We start from the raw sequence: 23,772 nt of genomic DNA on the forward strand, positions 1-23,772 counted from the left end.
AAGGACCTTGACGAAAGTACTACCAGACTGTTCTAATTAACTTATCATGATCATGCGTCCTTAGCATGTTTGCAAAATACCCCTACATTCGGGAGAATTTTTCTTTAGCAAACCTTTGGTCATTTTGTAAATTCTCTCAAAATGGAATCCTCAACTAATGGAGCTAAAAGACACTCCCTCGTTTTTATAGTGAGGAGTTACTCAGGCCCAGGAAAAGGGTAGGTCTTTAGCCTGCTGTGGGGATAGTCACCGTTAGAACTCAGGCCTTCTGGACCAGGGCCTTTTCATGCTTCCCAACATCCTTCCAAAGGATAAACCCCATTCCCGCTTTTAGCAACTATAATAAACCCAGAAATAGAGGGCATTTCTATCAATGAGTAACTGATAATCTTCAAATGATGGAGGGCAGTGATTACTACAAAATAGGTACCTGCTGACCACTTCTGTGGACTAGGCAAGACTTCTGTCCTTTGGCTGGAACCGTAAGTGGGAATAAATCTCAGCGAAACCCTCAAGGTTCCGAACTTAGGAGACCCACACTAATAATTACCTCATGAGGCCCCTCATAGATAAGCGCTGTGGGCACTTAATAGGCCTCTCTGCTTGGGCAGGGTTGGGAATGGCTGGGAGTAAGAAGTATGGTATTCTGTGGGTTTGGGACAGGTGGAAATGGCCATGGCGTAGCGAGTGTTGGAGGAATCCGTATGAGCAAAAGCCAGACCTTCATGCTCAGGGAGGAGGAAGTTCATCTGCTTGCCTGTCACACAGGGTAGTGAGTATTTCTGCCTTAGTAACTTAATGCAACCAAATTATTTCCTCAGTATGTTCCCCTCAAACCGCCTTCTCTGGGACAACGAGGGTGTCCGAACTCACCTGGAATAATTAAGCCCCTTGCCCAAGGGTGGTAGTACCCCCACCCCCCCACCCCCAGGCACCGCCGAGACGCCTACACCACTGCTGCTTGGTTGTAGCCTGTGTTCATGAGCGCAGGCCGGGGCAGCTGGGCCCTCTGAGCCTGTGGTGGGCACGCAAGGTGCCTAGAAAAAGTGGGCTTAAGTTCAGCTCAGAGAAAGCTGGGAATTGCCAAGGAGCAGATAGGATTGTGGTGACCGGCATCTCCCCTGACTTCAGGTATCTTGAGTCCCCCATCTTGAATGTGTCTTCAGGCTCACCCCCTAGATGATCCCCGGCTGGCCTCTGCCTAGTCACAGTAAGAGTCCTGCCCACCATGCAACTCGTGGAAAGGCCCTAGCCAAACAGCACCATGGGCCTCCACACTGTGCGTAGCTCTGGTGTGCTCACCAGAACCCAGTGCGCTCCACCCACACCTTCGGTTCCCTCCTCTTAACATTTTGTTCCTTCTAACGACAGAGCCACTGGTTTAGCAAATGTTTGCCCATTCCAAAGTATTTTAATGTCTACCAAGTGCCGGGCTCTGTTTACAGTGCAGGGACACGGGAAATAAGACAAACTTCTGGGCCGCCCGGAGCTTCCATTCTCCTGAGGAGGAGATAGAAGTTGGAGCTCCATCTATGATTGCTGGTATTTTTGGACTCAAGATAGCCTTTTGAGCCTATGATTTAACACCCCTTCCTTATAGAGCCCTGCAGGGGGTCACTAGGCTTTCCTGACCCGTAAAGGAGACCCACAGGGTAGAAGGGGCCTACGGAGGGGTCGCTCTTCCGAGAGCACCCACCCCTCGAGGACTGGCTGCCCCGCCATTCCATTTACTCCCTGCAAAACGAGAACACTCAGGTGTTGAGCACCTGGCTGACGACAAGGGGCGGCACCTGATGTCTGAGTCCATCAAGCAAGTCTCTCGGAGTGGGGTAGGCTAAGAGGAGGCCAAAGGCTCAGTCTCAGCCCCCTGGGGGCTCTCTGCAGAGCTTGGGGAAATGTGAATTCTCAGAAACGAGAAGGCTAGTAGTGTAAAATTACTACCTGCACGTGAGACAAAATCCCAGCCTTGGAAGAAGCTAGCTAGCGACTGAGCTGATTCCATGAGGTGACCAGCTCTTTCTGAGTTCTGCTTTCATGATAATGACAACAAGCAGCAGAACTGAGTACTTAACACTGTGCCAGGCACTGGAAATGTAAGTACCTACTCTTCCCCTCATATGAGGGAGGCTGAGGCTCCAGAGGCCAAGGAAGCCAATCCAGGCAGTGAACCTGCTCTCTTACCCACCACCCTGCTCTGTCGTAAGTCGCCTTCGGCTCTCCTCTCATTGTGCTGCTTGTTGGTACTCATTAAAGACTAGCAGATGCTGAAGGTTTCCAGAAAAGGGGACCGTGGCTTTAAAACATTCCATCCATTGCTTTAAAGCAGCAGTTCTTAAACTTTCACATGCATCAGGATCCCCTGGAGAAACTTGTTAAACCATGGATTTCTGGGCCTAACCCCGGTTCCGATTTGATCGGTCTGGGGTAAGGGCTGAGAATTAGCATTTTTAACACATTTCCTGGTGATGCTACTGCTGCTTTTGAGACCAGACCAGAGAATCAGAGACCAGACTTTTGAGAATCACTGCCTTCCAATTGTTCCTGCAAATTGGGAACTGAATATTTTCATTCCCTTTTATTGGAAATGCCCATGCTACACAGAAATGGAATTTGAGGCTTATTACTCGTGAGTCACCAAAACAAGCACACGTATCCTTTATTAGTATTCAGATGTTAACGCCAAAACAAACACCCAAACGCCACCCCACTGTCTCAGTCACTGAGCAGGTCTGAGACCATCGAGGCAAGTGTCTCCTGCTGGGGTAAGGCTTAGAAGAAGCCACAGTCTAGTCTCAGCCCCACGGTCTCCTCCCCACTTTCTGCCCACCCTATGCCCCGTGCCTTTGCCGGGCAGTGCTCCTGACATGTTCTTCCAGGGCCGAGACTTTGGGCTGTTGGGATCACACCCAAGGCCCCAGTGGAATCTTGGGTGCAATCCCTGTCTGGTCCATTTCCTTCAAGTGTGTCCCCCAGCTCCTTGATGCCAACTGCCCTCTAAGGTCTTGACCATGCCTTTCCTGACCCGTCTCCCTTGCTGTCCTTCTTTTTAAGTCCCTCCCATAGGACACTGGTACCTTGTTCTTCCTTTCTGCCCCTCTTCATCTCCCTCCTCCCCGTTTCTTCCTTCAGCACATGTTTCCTGGGGACCTGTTATATGCCTCTTCTAGTTACTGGGGGTACAGCAGTCCTCAGAACACATGTTGCCTGTCCTCCTTGCAGTCTAGAAAACAATGACTATGCGTGCGATGAGTGTTATGGGAGAGCACGAGAAACCGTTGGGGGCAGTCTAGGTGGACCCCTCTTTGTGATTCACAGACTTCCTGATCATCTCAGTCTTCCTCCAGAGCGTGTCCATTCTGCATGTATCTCTTGCCTCAAGATACCCTTTCTTCCCAGTCCCGACACTCCCCCTTCCCCCCGCAACTGGACCAGGACTCCATATTGGCATATTGGCATGACTGCCCACTGCTGGCCAGTGCTGTTTCCATATCCTTGCTCCACATCCTCCGTTGCCACGTCGGGAGGCTGCCCCTACCCGGCTCCAGGACACGCCCAGCTATCTTTTGCCAAGTCCTTGATGCATCACTGCTTCATTCCCACCCCCAAGACACTTGACTGTCCATCATGATGATCCACCCGGCAACCCAACTTAGAGCTCTTTGGCCTTCTTCGTTCTCAAGAACGTATTTTACTCTTCAGTCTCACCCGTAACTAGGTCTTGTCATCTCCTGCAACTGCTCTACTACCTCTGCTTGGTCTCTCCTCACATTTTAGCCCACCATAACCACAAACGATGCAAGAAATGTTATAGACTCCTAGTGGAATGGGTGAAAAGAGAGGTGGGAAGAACCTTCGTAATCATTCCAGGAGTGTGCCCTCACTATTACAAGAGTTCGGTTTTGTAAACCAGCCTTTCAAAGAGCAACTTCAAAAGCAATAAGTGAATACTTTTGTTGTAAGGATTATAAACTTGCACCTACATGATAAGTTGAGGGTGGGGGGAGAACCGTCCTAACGTTGGTGACTTGGATCAAACTTTCCAGTGACAGTGTCAGACAAGTATTTTTAAATGCTGCATCTCAGACAACTTAGATGCAATTGAAGGATATATATTTGAAGAAAGTGGCTCTGGATATGATGAAGACATTGATGTCCAAGATGCATGTAGAGACTTTGAATAAAATTGTTACTTGACATGTAAGAATGGGGGGGGAAAGCAATATTTTGTATTAATGTATTATTGTATATAATGTTATTTTAAATATGCATGTGTAACTAAATAAATTAAATATTATAATTTGACATCTGACTATTTCATCGACGTTCCTAAGAGTTTAAATTTATCTGGATTGATCCCTTAATTTTTAAAAATGTTTTCATTAGGAAAATAGGGATTTGCCTTAAATACAAGGTCACCTATATCATTAATGAACTCCCTGTTGCCGCTGAATAAATTCCAAGTTCCTTATGTAGCATTTAACACCCTGACTGATCTAGCTGCCTTGATCTTGGAACACCAGACTTTAAGCCATACTTCTTTGCACCCTTTCTTCAGTGGGCTTTCACGCCTCTGAGCCTGTGCCTTTGCTCAAGCAATGCCTACAGTTTAAAATGTCCTCCCCCACACCCTGCCTAAAGAAGTCCTTCTCGCCTCTAAAAGCTGGCTCACTTCCTCCTCTGCCTCTTATTCCAAAAACCTTCCCTGGTGCCCAGTCTGTCTGAGTTCCCTGGAGCACGTTCTCACACATCTTCCAATATGATGTCATGGAGGGTTGGTTCTGGGCCGGTCGGCTTCACCAGATATGAGTGAGCTCTTCCCAGGGAAGAGCCGGGGTTGATCCACAGAGCATGGCCCAGGAGATGCTGGAGGAAAGGGAAAAAAAAAAAAAAAAAAACTTGCTTTAAATGAGCCCCAGCTAATGGTCTTCCAGGCCCATATACCCAGAATCAGGACTAAGTCGTCCTATTCCTTAGAGCTTGAAGGGATGGGTCCCTGCTACCTGCTCCTGGCAAGAGGCTGATGTTGAGATGTCACTCTCTTATACTAGTCCAGCAATTCCTAAGGTCTGATTCACAAGTGCCTGACTGCCCTAAGACCCTTTCAGGAGGTCTGCAGGCTCAAAATTATGTATCATAATAACACTAAGACATTAAGTACCTTTTCCACCATGTGAATATTTACACTGACAAGGCAAACACAATGGTGGGTGAAACTTCCGGCACCATTCCAGGAATCTGGACAGTGACACCAAACTGGACCAGCAGTCTGTATTCTTCACTATCATGCACCTGTCCTAAAAAAAAAAAAAAAAAAGTTTCCCATAAGAGTGTCGTTGGTGAAGCAGTAACAATTATTAATTTTATTAAATCTCAACCCTCAAGTACATGTTTTTTAATATCACGGGGGACAAAATGGGAAGTACCGATAAAACACTTCTGCACAGCGAATATGACAGTAGCCTCCAGGAAAAGCACTTATGCAATTGTTTGGGTTGTTAGCAGAACCGGCTACAGAACAAACAGCTGACTAACTGGGTATTAGAGACCTGGGTATTAAAGACCTAGCTCTTTAAAAGACGTTTTCTCGAAAACGAGAGAAGCAAGCCTACGGCTTTGAGAAGAAAACACTGACAACATTTATTGCCAAGGATAAAAATGTGAGTTTTCAGGCAAAATTTAGAATTTTGGAGAACTGGTCTTTGCCACCGTGAGCTGGAGAGCCTCCCATGCTTACAAGGCATTTCTGTCGCGAGCGGATTAACAGATTCTTTTGGGGTTTTTTTTTTTTTTTTTTTTTTTTGGATACCGTCTGATGAAATGTGTCAACATTTGGAGGATCTGCATAACCCAATGAACCGTTTCCCAAATGACCAAGGTGTGATGAGCCAAACCATGCATAGGTAAGAGATTCATTTTCAAAGCACAAGATCCACCAATAGAGCATGAAGGGTTGCCAAAATGAAGAAGTCTGAGAACTACACCACTTGTCCAAACCTCAGGCTGGTAGAAAAAGCCACACCAAGGAGGCCAGATCTTATCCGCACTGTGCTGTTGGCATGAAAACAGGTTCTATCCCGTATTGTGCTGCATCCTTGCTGTGGGATCTTCAGCATTTCCCTCACCTCTCTGGGCCTCTGTATCATCTACAGAAATGAAGATAATGATTCTTCAGCAGCTGGTGGTGGCAGAGAGAGAAAGAAGTCCACCGATTCGAGAAACCTTTGGTAATGCAATCAAAAGGTCCTGATGATGTATTATGAAGAAGACGGTGAAGAGTTGGTTTTCTTTAGATTATTACAAAGAAAGACCCTCTTCGAAAATCTTACTTCCGAAGCTGCTGCCATAGCGTAGATCCAGCAGGTCACGCAGGCCCTTGGTTCCTCGTTCGAGGCGTCTCTGATCGTGAGGATTTACTGGGGTTGTGTGGTTGCCAGCACCGGAAAAAGGAGTTTTCCTTCTCCTCTCCCCACTGTGGTGAGAACTGCTGATCTGACGTCTTCCCCCAACTCAGGAGGAAGTGAACATTCTGTCCTGACCGCGGGGCCCAAAGCAATCCCTTCTGTGTTGCCTGAGGTCAGCCACAGCCCTGAGACTCCAGGCCTCTCGGGAAGGAAGCTCGTGGAGGTTGTGGGTCTGAGGTTAGCCCTCAGCACTGCTTTGACTAGGAGCAGGGACATCAGGAGAAGCCGGCAGCCCCGCTGTCCTCCCTAAGGCTTTACGAGGGGAGCCTCCTCCAGAGAACTCACACAACCCCGATTTCATGAGCATCCAGAGGTCAGGCTGAGAGATTCTCTCAAGAACAGGTCGCATCAACCCAGTTCCCAGAGATATACACCAGAGGACCGATTTATTGATTTATTAGAAAAAGCTCAACTGTCAAAAAGGAAACCGGAAAGAGCATTTGGCAAAATCCAACACCCATTCATGCAAACCAGGAATAGAGGGGAACTTTTCTCAACCTTGACGTTTGTGCAAACCCCACGGAGTGTGCCACACCAGGAGTGAACGCTAATGTAAACTATGGGCTCTGAGGAATAATGGTGTGCCGACGAAGGCCTATTAGTTGCACCAAATGTCCTACTCTGGTGCTGGATGTGGACATTTGGGGAGGATGTGCACATGGGGGAACGGGATATATGTGCAAAATCTCTGCACTTCCTGGTCCATTTTTTTAACACTTTATTTATTTATTTCAGAGAGAGAGAGAGAAAGAGAGAGAGAGCACGAGCCGGGCAGGGGAGGGGCAGAGAGAGAAGCAGGCTCCCGGCTGATCAGAGAACCAAATGCGGGGTTTGATCCCAAGACCCTGGGATCACGACCTGAGCCGAAGGCAGACGCTTAACCGACTGAGCCACCCAGACGACCCTCGGCTCCATTTTTTAAATTGAGATATAGTTAGCATATAACATTATGTAAGTTTAAGGGGCACAGCGTGTCGATCTGATACATTTATATTACAGTGTGATTATGTCATTAATTACACGTTCTTCTAGGGGTGGGGACAACCTTCTGCTCAGTTTTGCTGCAGTGGTGTTGTTCTTTTGTTTAAAACCTTACAAAGGCTTCCGATCTGACCAGGGGAAAAGCCAGAGTCCTTATAATGACCTCTGAGACTCTATAGCATCTGGCCTATTGACTCTGTGGCATCATCTTCAATCACCCTCCCCCTGGTTCACCAGCTCCAGCCACTCTGGGCTAAAGGCATGCTCCTGCCTCAGGGCTTCTGCACTTGGGATGCTCTCCCTCTAAATACCTGCATGGATCACACCTTCCTTCCCTTCAGGTCTTTACTCAGATGTCACCTTCTCAGTGGAGCCATTCCTGGTCATCTTTTTAAAAGACCATATTTCCTACCTCCCTTCCTAGATTTTGTTTTCTCCTTCGTACCTATCACTAGCTAACATCTTCTTTTATTGATCCTATTTATGGTCTACTTCCCCCACCAGGGAATAAGCTTCCTGAGTGAAGACACCTTGTCAGTTTGGTTCACTCATAAATCCTTGTTGAATGAATGAATATGTGGGCTAGAATGCTGTGTCTGAAGATCATGACATGACTCGCCACCGTAAAGCCACATAGGAAGCCAGATCTCCAGGGATACTGAGTGAGCTGCAATTGGAACCAAGGTCATCTGCTGATCCAGGGCAATGGCATTGGAGACAATCGCCCACATCAAGGCAACTAAAATCTCAACCAATATCTCCTCTTCCTCCACTGTCTCCTTGATTCCACCTTTTTATTCTTCTAAGGTTCCGAGCCCCTATCTGATTGGAATGGGATTTCTTCAGATATGCTCAACTTTATGGTCTTGGGAGTCATATTTTTTCCCTAAGACATTTTTTTTAAGATTTTATTTTTTTAAGTAATCTCCACACCCAACGTGGGGCTCGAACTCACAACCCCAAAATCAAAAGTTGCATGCTCCACCCACTGAGCCAGCCAGGTGCCCCTAAGACATCTTGCATGAACTCTGTTGTGAGCCATTGTGATGGTTTTGAACTCTGAGTCTCAGAGCCAACCCTCTATCCACATAGCCATGCTACAAAACATCAGTTATGCACACCTCCGTCGTGGTCATCCTAGGGCCCAACACAGCGGATAGAAGCAGAAGGAATGACAGAGACATCATAAAACAGAGATGCCTTATTTAATAAGAGCAAGTTGTTAAATTTTCGTTTTTTACCTTAGGAAAAGATAAATTTCAGATGGATTAAAAAATCAAATGTAAAAAACAAACAAAAAAAACCCCACTTCCCTACTCACACTGGAAACCCAGAGGATGGTGGGGGGGGGGGGGGAGAGGGGAGGGGAAGAAATCCATGTTTGAAAATTAAAAATGTGTTGTTTTTTTTTTTTAAGATTTTATTTATTTGCGAGAGAGAGAATGAGAGACAGAGAGCATGAGAGGGAGGAGGGTCAGAGGGAGAAGCAGACTCCCTGCCGAGCAGGGAGCCGATGCGGGACTCGATCCCGGGACTCCAGGATCATGACCTGAGCCGAAGGCAGTCGCTTAACCAACTGAGCCACCCAGGCGCCCTAAAAATGTGTTTTGAGGAACACCGTAAACTAAGCCAATACATAAATTATAGATTTGGAAAAACAATATTTTCAAGGCAAATGACAAAGTCTCTGTGTGCATGTGTGTGTGTGTGTGTGATATAGTTCCATGAAGAGCTCTGACACATTGCCATTGACACATAAGTATTAAATCACCAAAAAAGCAAATCCAAATGGTCTACAAGTACACGAAAAGATGTGCGGGCTCCTTAGTTTCTAGGAAAAATCACATTAGAGAAAAACGAAACATCATTTTATTGCCATGAGAGTGGAAAACACTAAAGAGGTAGAAATGGCAACTGTGGTAGCATTTTAGGAAAGCAGTCTGGAAAAATCCATTACAGTTAAAGATTCATATATCTGGGGCGCCTGGGTGGCTCAGGTTAAGCATCTGCCTTCAGCTCAGGTCAGGATCCCAAGGTCCTGGGATCAAGCCCCACATTGGGCTCCCTGCTCAGCGGGGTGTCTGCTTCTCCCTCTCCCTCTGCCCTTATGAGCACTCTCTCTCTCTCTCTAATAAATAAAATCTTTAAAACGAAAAAAGTTCATATGTCCTTAGACCTAGCAATCACATTCCTGGCAATCTATTCCAAGAAGTAAAAGCCTTGATACATAAAGTATAGATGTAATGTAGCATGATTTATAGTGGCAAATACACACATACACACACACACACACACACACACACACGACAGGGAACAGTGAATGTCCAACAGCAGAGGGTGATTGAATATCTTCCGGTGCATCCACGCTGATGCGGGGTCATTGAGCATGACAGTCAAGAGAGAATTCTTGACAAAGTTTCACGGGGCAAAAAGGTACTTTTATTAAAACACGGGGACAGGACCCGAGGGCAGAAAGAAGTGCACTTGTGATTGTGAGGAGGGACCGATCAGTTAGTTAGGGGGTTTGGGATAAGAAAATATCTGGGGAATTTGTGTATGTTGAAAGTGAAGTTTACAGGACCTTGGAGGTCTGGCTATTGTCAAGACAAGATTACCGTTTACTATCAGTAAAACATTAGTCGTGAGACCCTGTAGGAATGCCGTGTCCCGCATGGCTCAGATGTGCATCAGGGGGCCACATGTTGTAAGATGATCCTCTTTTGGTTACATTCTTCCTGCCTTTGTTTTCCTCCTCACACACTGTGGAATATTATGCAACCATGAAAAAGGAGGTAACTAGATTGGCTCTGGTTAACTTGAAGGAATTCTATCAGGTCATAACCTAAGAATAGCAAAATGCAGGAAAAGTGTCTACTGTGTGTTCCCATGTTTGTCAAACTCTGACATATACAGGAAGGGTGTTATCCACATACGTATTTATAAGCATCTGTTTAAATAAGTTTCTATGTGGTTGTAGTTGCCTGGGGAAAATCTATAACAGGTTGCTGACATGTGTCTTATGAAAGAGGAAGGAGAGGGAGGTGAGCAAAATTAGAAGAAAACTTTAAAAGAGTAGGAAAACAAAATGCCAGCACGTATAGCGTAATACTCTATAATTTTGGGGGGGAAATCTACATAAGTGAATATATCAATAAACTTTAAAATAGCTTAAAATAGACACATTACCACCATCCCTCTCGTTTTCTAAAATTGTACACAGATGGGGCAAAAAATGATGGGTATCTATGCTCAGACTGGATGTCTTTTCATAATTTTCTACAATGAACTGCTATTGCTTTTGTTATAAGTAAAGATAATATTTTAAACAAGAAGACCAGGGAACGTTTCTTAGTACCCTCCCACCAGATGCTTCAATGACTCCCACTTCCTCTCTCCTCTTTGTCTCAACCCCTCTCGCTGCTTTGTCTCATACATGTTCACTCATGACTCCCAAACCTCTCTCTTGTCCAGGTATTAAACAAATGTTTGTTGAGTGAAGAAAGGCTGTGTTGCTCTTTACCTTCTGGCTTCATCTTCTTCATCCCTTACTCAATCCCTATACCCCAGCCCTACGAGGCTTTATGCAGTTGCTGGATCTGGGCACAAGCTGCTAACTTTGTCTGAGGAGCCTTCCTTCCTCATGGACACCTGACTCGTTTTCCAGATTCACCCGAAACTCCATTTTAGCCTCACTGGACTCCTTCTAGATAGGATTAGCTGCTTCTAATTCTAATTCTAGTTCAGCTTTCAGCAGATTGCTCTGGCTTGTGGGAGCCCCCTGCCACTGCATGACAAGTAAATCAAAAGACAAAATGTATTCATTCAACAAACTGAGCCTTTACCCTTCATCGGACACATTTCCAGGCACAGGGGCTGGAGCAGTAAGAAAACAGACACAAATCCTTGCCCCCACAGAGCCTCCTTTCTAGTGAGAGCAGACAGACACTAGAGAGACAAAGGGGTAAAACAGACAAGAAGGAGGTGAGGGGGAAATGGGAAAGGAAAAGAGTTCCAGGCTAAGGGAACAGCAGATGCAAAGACCCTGATGCAAGACACAGATAACTTGCCGTGAGGAGATCTAGAAAGGACTGGGGAATGTGGGAGAACTTTCCAGAAAGGTGACACTTGAGTTGGGCCTTTAGAGAGCTTTTGCTGGAGAATAGAGTCACAGTAGGCAGAAGGATTACAACAGCAACCACATCTCAGAGGTGTGAAGGGGCTGATGCGTTTGAGACGTGACTAGCCTGCAGAGTGTCCGGAGCTGAATTTGGGGTGTGTGATGACAAGGGTGAGGGGAAACAGAGCAGGAAGGAATCGGGATGTGGATTCTGGTCTCCTGATTCAGGGTCTGGGGATGCCACAAGACTCTGAGGGAACCAAGAGAACAAAACCATCACCCACATCCCCAAATTCACTCCCACTGGTTTTCAGATCATCATCTGTCCAACCAACTGGCAGGAAATTTGGATCCCTCTGGGTGAGGGGAGGTGGTTGCTCTTTCTGCACCTGACAACAGCCCCGTGGGATTTCCTTGGGTCATATAATGCAGCTCACAACCTTCTAGGAGGAGGAGGTTAAGGCTGTCAAGTCAGAGCCTCCAGATGATAAAAAGACAGATGCAACCAGAACTCTCATACTTGGCTGGTGGGGTGTACATTGGAATATATTTTGGAATATACTTTCTTAGCATCTATCAGCATTGAGTATGCACGCTATGACCTAGGCACTCCACTGCTAGGTATACGCCAACCAGAAATGTATACCTATATTCACCAAAATTCATATCCTAGAGTGCTCATAGCAGCGCTGTTTGTAATAGACAAACTATTTTGTTTGTAATGTTTGTAATGGACATTACTTAAGCGCTTATCAATAGCAGAATGGATACACAGGTTGGGGTGTCTTCATACTGTGCGGTATTGAAAAGCAACAAGAATGAACTAATGACAACTTGGATGATTCTCGGATACATAACGCAGAGCACAAGATGCCATGCACAAAGCGGATAAAACTCAATCCACAAGTTGGGATAGTGTTACCCTTTTGGGGGGTGGTGGCTGGAGGGGTTCTCTGAAAGAATCCTGCACACCCGACAAGAAGAGTCTTGGTGCTTCCAGCAGGTCCTAGCTGGCCAAGCCATGACCCAGGAGAAATGTCTTGGATTCTCCAGCCCCAATGAAGCCACACAGCCAATACCATGTGGGGTAGAGATGAGCTATGCCTGATGGGCCCCATCCAAATTCCTGACCCATGGAATGAACGGTGAGCAATTAAAAAAAAAAAAAAGTTTCTTGTTTTAAGCAACTAAGTGTTACAATGTGGCAACAGATTACTGAAACAGTTTTTATTCATCCTTGAGAGGCTACTGAGGACAGGGACCCAATCTTTTCTGTATCCAGGGTGATGTTAAAAATATCTAACAGTATTGGGGCGCCTGGGTGGCTCAGTCATTAAGCGTCTGCCTTCGGCTCAGGTCATGATCCCAGCGTCCTGGGATCGAGCCCCGCATCGGGCTCCCTGCTCCGTGGGAAGCCTGCTTCTCCCTCTCCCACTCCCCCTGCTTGTGTTCCCTCTCTCACTGTGTCTCTCTCTGCCAAATAAATAAATAAAATCTTTAAAAAATATATCTAACAGTATTTAATATAAACAATGTTATATGCTCATATACAAGTATAATAATAAATTAAACATTCCATTTTATTATCTGAGTAAGCTAAACAATACACCACAAAGCTTCTTCCCAGCGCAAATACGATGTAGCATAAATAATTTATTAAATTACTTTGATAATTCATGAATGATTTGTTCATGTTTTGAAATTGTTGGGTGATCATTTCTCTGATGTGGCGGCTGTCACTAGTTAAATGAGGGCTCTGTCTGGACCATGATTTAACCATAGGGAATACAGCAAACCCTCCTTGTGAATTCTCCATTGAATTGAAAGTCATAAGGCATCTCAGTATTCTTAATTTGAGAATAATTTCAATATTTTTCATAAGTAGCAAATGTCTCTTAATATTAACTGTGTTGTTGGGGTGCCTGGGTGGCTCGGTCGGTGAAGCGTCTGCCTTCGGCTCAGGTCATGATCCCAGGGTCCTGGGATTGAGCCCCGCATCAGGGTCTCTGCTCAGCAGGGATCCTGCTTCTCCCCCTCCCTCTCCCTCTGCTTGCCTCTCCACCTGTTTGTGCTCTCTCTCCCTCTCTCTCTGTGTCAAATAAATAAATAAAATCTTTAAAAAAATATAAACTATGTTGTTCATGACTCTGAATCCTTTCTTAATCCTTGTAATAATCTCAGAGATTTAAAAAATACATTCAACATCTTTATTATCAAGTATATATAAGATTATTGGCACGTCTTATTGTATCAGTTGATGTAATTGTATGACTTTTTGTTCGTCCTCAATCCATGAGGCCAAAACATCATTTGAACAAGTTTCAGCATTTAATAAATGGAAAGTTTTAAAAGTTTACTGTAGTTGTCATTAAATAATTTCCTTATTATGTAATTAAATAACCAAGATTTTCCCTTGGGGTTGATACTTTGTTTTTTCTTTCTTTCTTTCTTTTCTTTCTTTCTTTCTTTCTTATTTAGAGGGAGAGAGAGAGGTGGGGAGAGGAAGAGAGAATCCATGCCCAGCAGGAGCCTGACGTGGGGCTCGATCTCATGACCCTGAGATCATGACCTGAGCCGAAATCAAGAGTCACACACTTAACCGACTGAGCCACCCAGGTGCCCCTGTTTTATTTCTAATAGCATACCATATTTCTTTATTTCTCTTTCACCCACTCCTTTGTCATAGTTTCCCGTCTTTAGGTTTACATGTTTAATCACTTTTATCATGGCTTAATTACTCCAGCAGTCCTCAAACTGTTTAGCTTCAAGACCCAATATATTTACTGTATTAAAAATTAAAGCTAAGAAATGCAAAATAAATTTATTCTGTATTTAAAAACAACAATAATAAGCCCATTGTAAGTGAACACAAATAACATATTGTAATAAAAAATAACTATGTTTTCCAAAACAAATTTAGCGAGAAAAGTGGCTTTTGCACCGCTAGTACCAATATTAATACAACGTAAAGGGCAACTCATATTTTTATGAAAATACAAGGAAGACGTCATGGTCTGACCTCACGGAACCCCTGAAAGGGCCTGGAATCTTCAGGAATCCACATTTTGAGGACCATTGAATTGATTCTTCAGCTTCAACAATATCTTGTAAAGTGCTGATTCTTCTATGATAATAGATAGTTGATAATATGTAATATCGCTCATTAAACCCAAACACATAAAGTTCTCCATGTATTTATTATTTATTTAGCCACTCCCATTTTATAGTTTTTATTAAACTCCATAGAGCAGGATTGATAGAATTTTTTTTTTCTTTAAGTAATCTCTACCCCCAGCTTGGGGCTCAAACTCACAACCCCGTGATTAAGAGTCCTGCGTTCTATAGACTGAGCCAGCCAGGTGCTCCAATTGATATAATTTTTTAACTCCTTTGTCATCCTAGGATAACAGGCTGCCTATCAAGAGCCAAGTCTTCGTCCAGCTGTCATTATTTCAATCCCTGTTCTCAAGTATTTTGTTTCCTTCTCCCTGCTGTTTATTTGACACAGGGTAGTAAAAACATTTATCAAGGGAAGCTTTAAAGTGCGTTACTTGATTTGCAAATGTCTTGCATCATCCAGTGATGACTGAACACAGTGACTAAGCATCACATGAAAACATCTGAAAGTTTTCCGAAAACTTTGAAATGCTAGACTTTGTCCCTAGCATTACACTGGCCCCATGCATGCAACATCCAATGAAGTTCTCACATGTATATTTCTCACTGAAACCCTTTTTCCAGAGCACTGACCATCAAATTCAATATATGATTTGATTTTAGATGCTATTCCTGTTAGCGCCACATCATCCGTAAGAACCGGTAAACAATCTTCCAAGCCTTCCATTTTGCACTGTAAGTACAGGATTAAGATACTTGTATGTGGGGTCTGCAGCCAGATGATGGCAGGCCTGGGAGAGATGAGCCAGCACACCAAGGGTCCCCGGCTGGTCTTGCAGATGGCTATGGAGAACGGCTTCAGAGGGACTATGGCCAGGAGAAGGCCAGGAGTCTTTGGGTACAATGGAGCAGTTCTTCCACAACGCGCACTTCTGTGAATAAAGGGCTCACCATCTGGACCTCGACTTACCAACCAGAGGTGGACCAGGAGCTGGATAAGGTGGAAGCTTATGGGGCAGCTCAGACCAATGGGTTTGATGTGTTCAGGAGGATGGGATTCTGCTCCAGGTGAGCCAGCAGTGGAGAGGGCTGCTCGGAGGGAGATGGCCTCCCGCATCACCCAAAGAAAGGGCAGGGCCAGAGCCACCACACTTCCGACAGCCAGAGAGCCAGGTGAGGATGATGAGGATGAGGCAGACAGCATGGAGGACATGGAAGTCACAGCTGGGAATGCTGCAGCAGGGACACGTGGGGTCTGCCCCCAGCCTGAGCCCACGCTGGTCCAGACTCCCAGACTATAAAGGAAGAGGATCTAGGGTAGGATGGCTGGCCCATTGCTGGTAGAAGGAAATGAGTGGGCCTGGGATTGGTTTGCACCTCTGTTTGCTACTTGTTTTGAGAGTTGTTTGTAGGAGTTTTTTGGAGGGTTGTGGTCCTCTGGACTGGTTACCCTATCCCTGCCCTCGGCCCCGTTCCCCTGTCCACTCCTACCAGGGGATGAAGAGCCCTGGGGTCCTTGGTCTCAGGATGATGGGACCTTGTTCAGCACCACCCCGCCTTGGGCCCAAGTTACTATCTGAGTGATGAGGCCAGATTCCCAACACAGCGCCTCTTGGGTGAAGAGGGAGGGTGAGTGGGTGTGGCTGTGGCTGGAGAAGCTACATGCTGATTGACAGTGGGCAGGTGGATTTGGAAAGAAAGGACCAGCAGGAGAACCAATACTCAGCCTTAGAGAGGCATACTAAGTATTCACAAGAATTTCAAAGCTTAGTTTCTGGGCCCACCCTAGCAGCCTGGTGCTTTTTCTCCTTCTCCTTCTCCTTCTCCTCCACCTTCTTCTTCTAAGTTTATTTGTTTTAGTAATCTCTACACCCAAGGTGGGGCTCGAACTCACAACCCCGAGATCAAGAGTCACATACTCTTTGGACTGAGCCAGCCAGGTGCCCCACAGCCTGGTACTTCTGGACAAATAAACAGATGGACAAATGGAGCACAGCAGCACTCTGAAAGTTTCCAAAATAAACTGTGTTTTTCTTTAAAAAAACAAAGAACAAAAAAACAAAGCAAAGCAAAAATATTTGTATGGGAAACAATAGACACGTCATTGACAATGATAGAAATTTTATAGCCTGACTCTTAAGTTTTCCAAAACATTGCAGTCGACCTGGAGCTATGTTGCCCAGACCTCAGTGGGAGGAAGGATGCACTGCTCGGTTGGGGAAATTCGGTCAGCCTCCGGCTCTCTGGTCCTCCAGGGCCTGACCACAGCCTAGTCCACCTGGAGTCACACCTGAAGCGCAGCCCCAACAGGTGATGAGTGAGCTGGAACATTTTGGCTCAACGTGAGTCAACTCTGAGGCTTTTTTCTTTTTAGTACTTTTAAGTACTTTTTTTTTTTTAGAGGGGGGTGTGCAGAGAGAAGGAGGGGAGAGGGAGAGAGAGAATCCCAAGCAGGCTCCACGCTCAGCATGGGGAGCCCGACGTGAGGCTCAGTCTCATGACCCTGAGATCATGACCTGAGCTGAAATCAAGAGTTGGAACACCCAACTCACTGAGCCATCCAGGCACCCCTTGTTTAAGTTTTGGATTAAAATTTAAAAATTTTCATTTTCTTTATCATTCACATCATTAAAATATTTCTTTTAGGAGTTTTAATATTTCAGATGCTTTATTGGGAAAACTGACTCACAGTGTTCCTTGTAATTTATCTCGGTGATGTTTGCAAATATTCTTTATTTCACCTGTTAGCATTAGCAGAACATTACAGCCGGTCCTACGAAATGTGTGTTTAGCAGGTTTAACTTTTAATGATTCAAACTGTGAGCACCATTTGGGTCTAACAGTTACGGCAATAGCAAAAATAAGCTACTCGGGATTTTAGTTGAAACAATCAAACTGTTTGTCATTTTAGAAATGCAAATTTTATTCCAGTTCTTGCACAATATGGAAAGATGCTCCTTGCTGTCGTCACATTATCAGAGTACCAGCAGATATCTAGGCTGAAGTCTATTTTTGGTATAATTTCAGAAGAGGTATGTTTATGATTCAGAAGAATTGTGGCTATGATATTTCCTAAAAGCTTTAAGAAATATATCCAAATCTTGTTGTCTCTTCATTTTATGTGGTTATTTCCATAATTTATTATAAATTCATGCATGTATAAATATCAAAGCTCTGCATACTAACTATTCACAAGAATTTCAGAGCATCAGCAGTAGGATCAAGGTAGAAACAATAGAACTGAAATAGAAGCAATGATGTGATTTGAAGAGAATGATAAACCAGCGATTCTCCTAAATCTCGAGTACCTCCCTGCCCAGGGGACTGGACTGTGAATATTCCTCACATTTAATCGTCCAAGAGGTTCTTTTCTCACCATGACATCCTCCAGCATTTGGCTGATAAAGTGCATACTAGAATTTATGTTAGTAATTCATTTTGCCTCTCGTTGTGGTCACTAGTAACCAATTTACTAATTAGCACTGACACATTTCAATAGTTTATCAATAGGCACGTTTGCACGCATGCGCACACACAGAGTTAAATTGGACAAATTAAGACCAATGAAAGTGAATTAGATTGGCCACACTGAGTGATTTCAGAAGCAAACTAAAACTCCCCCTTGCTTCCATTCCTGAAGAAAGCCTGAATTTGACCCATGGTCAATACTTCCTGGGTTGTCCGTCCAGCCCCTGCTTCTGGGTGGATGTCCTCCTCCCCCCCCCCCCCCGCCCCGAGCCCCGCTCTTGCACCTGCAGACTTGCATTGGGAACAGTCCTAGCTACACAACTTGACTTGCCTCCCTCATCTCCAATCCCTGGCTTAAGACGATTGTTCAGTGCACCTCACCTAAGGTGGGCCAATCAGAATCCCTTGCTTAAGAATTTGGGTTTGAGGGACATCTGGGTGGCTCAGTCGGTTAAGCGTCTGCCTTCAGCTCAGGTCATGATCCCAGGATCCCGGGATCGAGTCCCACGTCGGGCTCCTCGCTCAGCAGGAAGCCTGCTGCTCTCTCTCTTTCTGTCAAATAAAATCTTTTTTAAAAGATTATCATTAAATAATAATAATAATAATCCTTAAAATAAAGATTCTATTTATTTGTTTGACAGAGAGAGAGAGACATCACAAGTAGGCAGAGAGGCAGGCAGAGAGAGAGGGGGAAGCAGACTCTCTGCTGAGCAGGGAGCCCGATGCGGGGCTCGATCCCAGGACCCTGGGATCATGACCTGAGCCGAAGGCTGACACTTAACCGGCTGAGTCACCCAGGGGCCTCAAAATAAACAAAATCTTAAAAAAAAAAAAAAGAATTTGGGTTTGAGACTGGTGGCTGTGAGTGCTTGTGACCTTCTGCCATGTCGAAGGAGTGCAGAGGTAAAGAAGCAAGAAGCAGGTGCAAAGCAGTCCCCCTTGAGTCCGAGGTCCTCCTGGTAGTTTGCTTTTAAGGCCCTGTGTGTGGACACTGAGAGGCACACCTGTATCCTTATCTACATTCTTTCCATTTTTTGCTTTATCACAGTCAGCGTTTCTTCTGTGCTACCAACATAGTCCTAACTAAACATTCCCTTAAACTTCCCCTGTTCCCGTAATAAGGCGTGACGTCAGAGATCCTTAGTGTGCAAGCTGCGTACTGTACTTTTTTAAAGCAATGGTGCATTATGGAGCCCATGCATGGCATACAGAATGGGATGCAGGTCCAGATCAAGGGCCTCTGGGTGGCTTCTTAAAAACATCTTCATAGGGGCACCTGGGTGGCTCCGTCGTTAGGCGTCTGCCTTCGGCTCAAGTCATGATCCTGGGATCCTGGGATCAAGCCCCGCATCGGGCTCCCTGCTCTGTGGGAAGCCTGCTTCTCCCTCTCCCACTCCCCCTGCTTGTGTTCCCTCTCTCGCTGTGTCTCTCTCTGTCAAATAAATAAATAAAATCTTAAAAAAAAAATCTTCATAAGGGCGCCTGGGTGGCTCAGTCAGTTAAGGTCATGATCCCAGGGTCCTACTCAGTGGGGAGCCTGCTTCTCCCTCTCCCCCTGCCTTCCGCTCCCCCTGCGAGTGCTCTCTCTCTCTGTGTCAAAATAAAATAAATCTTAAAAACAAAACAAAACAAAACACCTTCATAATGTCCTAGTGTGGGGATGTAATTCTAATGACATTAAATATAAATAGCTCAAAATTGTATATTAATTATGGTGAGCTTCAATTCCTAGCGGATGGGACCTTGTGAACAGAGCTGGGTTATGAATTATCTTTCATGACAAAAGGCCCGAGACACAGATATGTGTAAAATATGCATTGGCTTAGATGACAAAGGGGACACCTGTCCTCATCTGGGACAATGAGGTGACCAGCAGGAAGGTCAGAGTGCTGCTCCCAGAAGATACTAACCCCCAGAGGGGCATCTCAGCAGGCAGACCCTGAAGGCAGCATCTTCAGCCACTTCTGGGCAGCCTGGAAGGACACCCCCTGTGCTTCCCGAGATGTTGGCTGCCAAGTACCATGTGGGAAAGACTGTCAGACCTAGTCTAGATGTATACCTCCCCAATGCTCTCTGCTATCCAAAAAAATGTATACTAATTGTTCCTGCAGGGAAAGTTTATAGGTAGACTTCTCCAGACGTGTGTTAGATAAACCACCCTTACGTGGGTATAGATGGTCCACCTCTGGAGCTGAGAAGCTTTGATTCTGTTCACAGAGGAACTACCGTGGGAGTAGACAGAGGAGGGAAGGAGGAACCATCCTAAGGGCACCAGTGTGGGATTGGGGAAGTACTGCTGAAAGCCAGCTTTGATTTCACTTACTTACCTGGTGATTGCTTAAATAGTTCTTTGCACAAACCAGGCACTGGTTAAGCACTTCGCGTGTTTAACTCACTTAATGGAGCCTGATGAGGCATTTACTGTTACTTCTTCATTTTACAGATGAGGAAACTGAGGCACGGGAGGTTGTAAGTAACTTGTTCAGGGTCCTATAGCCCATAAGATACATATTCCTGAAGAGCTATTTTTTTGGTGGTGGAGGGGATTGGCACATTAAATCCTCTGTGCTGGGGCGCCTGGGTGGCTCAGCCTGTTAAGCGTCTGCCTTTGGCTCAGGTCATGATCCTGGAGTCCCTGGATCGAGTCCCGCATCGGGCTCCCTGCTCGGCGGGGAGTCTGCTTCTCCCTCTGACCCTCCTCCCTCTCATGCTCTCTGTATCTCATTCTCTCTGTCTCAAATAAATAAATAAAATCTTTAAAAAAAAAATCCTATATCTTAGGGTTGCTGGAGTGGGGGGTGGGGTGGGAGGGGCGGGGTGACTGGGTGATAGACACTGGGGAGGGTATGTGCTCTGGTAAGCGCCGTGAATTGTGCAAGACTGTTGAATCTCAGATCTGTACCTCTGAAACAAATAATGCAATATATGTTAAGAGAAAAAAAAAAAAGAAGAAGGTAGCAGGAGGGGAAGAATGAAGGGGGGGAAATCGGAGGGGTAGACGAACCACGAGAGACAATGGACTCTGAAAAACAAACAGGGTTCTAGAGGGGAGGGGGGTGGGGGGATGGGTTAGTCTGGTGGTGGGTATTGAGGAGGGCACATTCTGCATGGAGCACTGGGTGTTATGCACAAACAATGAATCATGGAACACTACACCTAAAACTAATGATGTAATGTAGGGGATTAACATAAGAATAAAATAAATAAATAAATAAATAAATCCTATATCTTATTTAAATAACCATATTTAAAGATTTACAATAGAGAAGCTTTCAAACAGGGAAAGAATCATCTCCAGATGAATTTTTGTCTCTCTGGGCATACTTGCTTCCTTTGCTTTTCCTTTTTGAAGGCTCCAGATTTCCATAGTGTCCAACACTCACCTGGGCTAGATTTTGAGATAGGGATAGAATGACGTAGGTGTGCACAGAAGTGAGAACAGAGATCTAAGACCCTACATTTTGAAGGTTTGAGGAAGGGAGGGGCTTCTTCTGAGGATTCCAGCTGGAGGTTCTTAGGGTTTCTGTGCCGCCTTCAGGTCAGTTGGCCGGGATGGACCTGGGGTGGGAAATGTAATTCTGGTGCTAAGGAACAACCTGAGAGCAAACATTCTATTAGCAATAATCGCGCCTCGGATAAACCTCATTGGCTACGATACCGCCGCTGCGCAAAGCTGAGAGCAAACATTCTAAACAACGGAACATACCAGGATAGTACCGGGCCTGAGTTTTCTATGATATTTTCAAGTTTATTGTTTATAAAATGGTTTTGTAAGACATATCCTTGAGGGAAAGTTGCCAAATAAGTTCTTTGACACTTGACCTTCAATAATCAGGTAGAAAAGCAAGCTCCCTTAAAGCCATTCAAAGGTAAGCCTGAGGTCAACTGGCAGGATACCTGGCGGCTGGAAGCAGGGGTTCTCATTCTTAGGGCCGTGGAAAATGTATTCAATACTGAGTCTGCGTGCATAAACATTTCTCCGGGAAGAGGGTCCTGGGCTGTCATCAGCCTCTCACAGAAGTCAAGGGACCCCAAAATGTGCAGAACCCCTGCCCGACACCATCTCTTCAGGGACCCCGGGGGAGTAAACCCAGAAGGGTCGGGAAAAGACCCGCAGCTTGGCAGCACGACCTCCGCTTTCAGGGGGCGCGGGGAAAGCCGGGCTCTAGGAGATGCTCCTTTGCCCTGACCGATTCCCTGGGGTCTATACTGCACAAGGGATGCCCGGTCCCTCCTGCAGTTGGGGGTTCAAGACCTGCTTCCCCGACGCCCGCCTCCCAGTGGGCTCCAGCCCAGGGTGTGGCAGGCTCGAATCTGCTCCCAGGCCCAGCGCTAAGGCTGCAGCGGGTAACGAGCTGTGGTTCCAGCAGCTCGCACCCCATTTCCCCGCCTGGGCCAGTTCCTGGAGGGACTGGCCTCGACTGCGGCGCCGCGCCCCGGGACGCGCGCGCACTCATTTTCCTGGCGGAGGGAGCGGGCTACGGAGGGCGCTGCGTCCTACAAGACGTGCTGACGTCGCGGAGGGCCGGCAGTCGGCTCGGGAGCGGCCGGCGCGCGCGTGTTCGTTGGGCGCAGCTGCGAGGCGGGGAGGCGCGCGGGGACGGTGGTTGTGCTGGTCCTAGGGCGGCGGCCGTCACCGCAGCAGCACCCCGGGCTGAGGGGGCCGTCGCGGCGGGACGAGCTGGGGATGGGGAGGACCGGGCCCCGCACCTCTCCCGGGCGCGTGTGCGGCTCCGGGGGCGCACAGTGACGGCTGCGGCGCCCCTAGCCGGGCAACGCTGAGGCCGCTTCGCCAAGGGAGCCTTCGGCCGGCGGCGGGCCGGGCCATGAGGAGCGGCCGGGGCCGGGCCAGGCCTCGCTGACCCCCGGCCCCGCGCGGAGGCCTCCCCCGTTTCCGCTCCGGCCTCTCGGCATGAGCGTCCGCCCGGGCCGGGGGCCGCGGCTGCCCCAGTGCGGCGGCCCGCGGGCGGGCTCCGGGCCGGCGGGCCCGCGGTGCTGAGCCCGGCCCGCGTCGCTGCGCTGCCCGCCCGCCCGCTGTATGCCCCGGGGGCGCGGCCATGGAGGTGGTGGGCGACTTCGAGTACAGCAAGAGGGACCTCGTGGGACACGGGGCCTTCGCCGTGGTCTTCCGGGGGCGGCACCGCCAGGTGAGCCCCGCCGGCCGGGGCGAGGCCGGGGTCTGTGGGCCGCCCTCCCGTCCGGGCGGCGGCGGCCGGACTGGGTGGTCCTGAAACTTGGCGACGCCGCGGGCGCAGAGGCCCCCCTGGGTTGGCTCGCCGCCCTGAGGCCTGCCATTGTGCGCGCTGTCAGTGTCGCGGGGTTTGTTTTGGTCGGGCGAGGACTGTTTTGAGGCCGAAGCCGCTAGGCAGCGCTCCACCTACCGACGGGCCGCTCGGCCTCTGATTTCCTCCTCGCAGAGCGCCTGGTAACCAGAGTGCGCTTAGGGGCTCGCTCGCCCGCCGGGACGTGCCTTTCCACCTGAATGTGCCCAGGATCCGAGTCCGAAAGGACCGCACGGTCCCTGCCCAGCCCTGGCCCCGGACGTGGACGCATCTGAGGTTTTTCCGCGCCCTGGGCTGCCAAGGCTTGTCCCTTTTGAGGTCGATAACTGCAGACCCAGCGGAAAAC

At 47.1% G+C, this 23,772-nt stretch overlaps 1 protein-coding gene and 1 pseudogene across 1 annotated transcript in view; one reads left to right on the plus strand and one right to left on the minus strand.

Moving 5' to 3' along the window:
• Window positions 1-21,732: 21,732 nt before the first annotated feature.
• LOC123326824 lies at window positions 21,733-21,819 on the minus strand (annotated as a pseudogene).
• Window positions 21,820-23,022: 1,203 nt separating this feature from the next.
• ULK2 (unc-51 like autophagy activating kinase 2) overlaps window positions 23,023-23,772 on the plus strand; it is an 81,571-nt gene continuing 80,821 nt past the window's right edge. Inside the window, exon 1 of the mRNA XM_044921533.1 lies at window positions 23,023-23,291. Coding sequence (XP_044777468.1) covers window positions 23,202-23,291 — 90 coding nt within the window. The 5' untranslated portion in view covers window positions 23,023-23,201. The remainder of the gene's footprint in view (window positions 23,292-23,772) is intronic.

The sequence above is a fragment of the Neomonachus schauinslandi genome, chromosome 15, assembly GCF_002201575.2.
Source record: "Neomonachus schauinslandi chromosome 15, ASM220157v2, whole genome shotgun sequence".
Taxonomy (NCBI): Eukaryota; Metazoa; Chordata; class Mammalia; order Carnivora; family Phocidae; genus Neomonachus; species Neomonachus schauinslandi.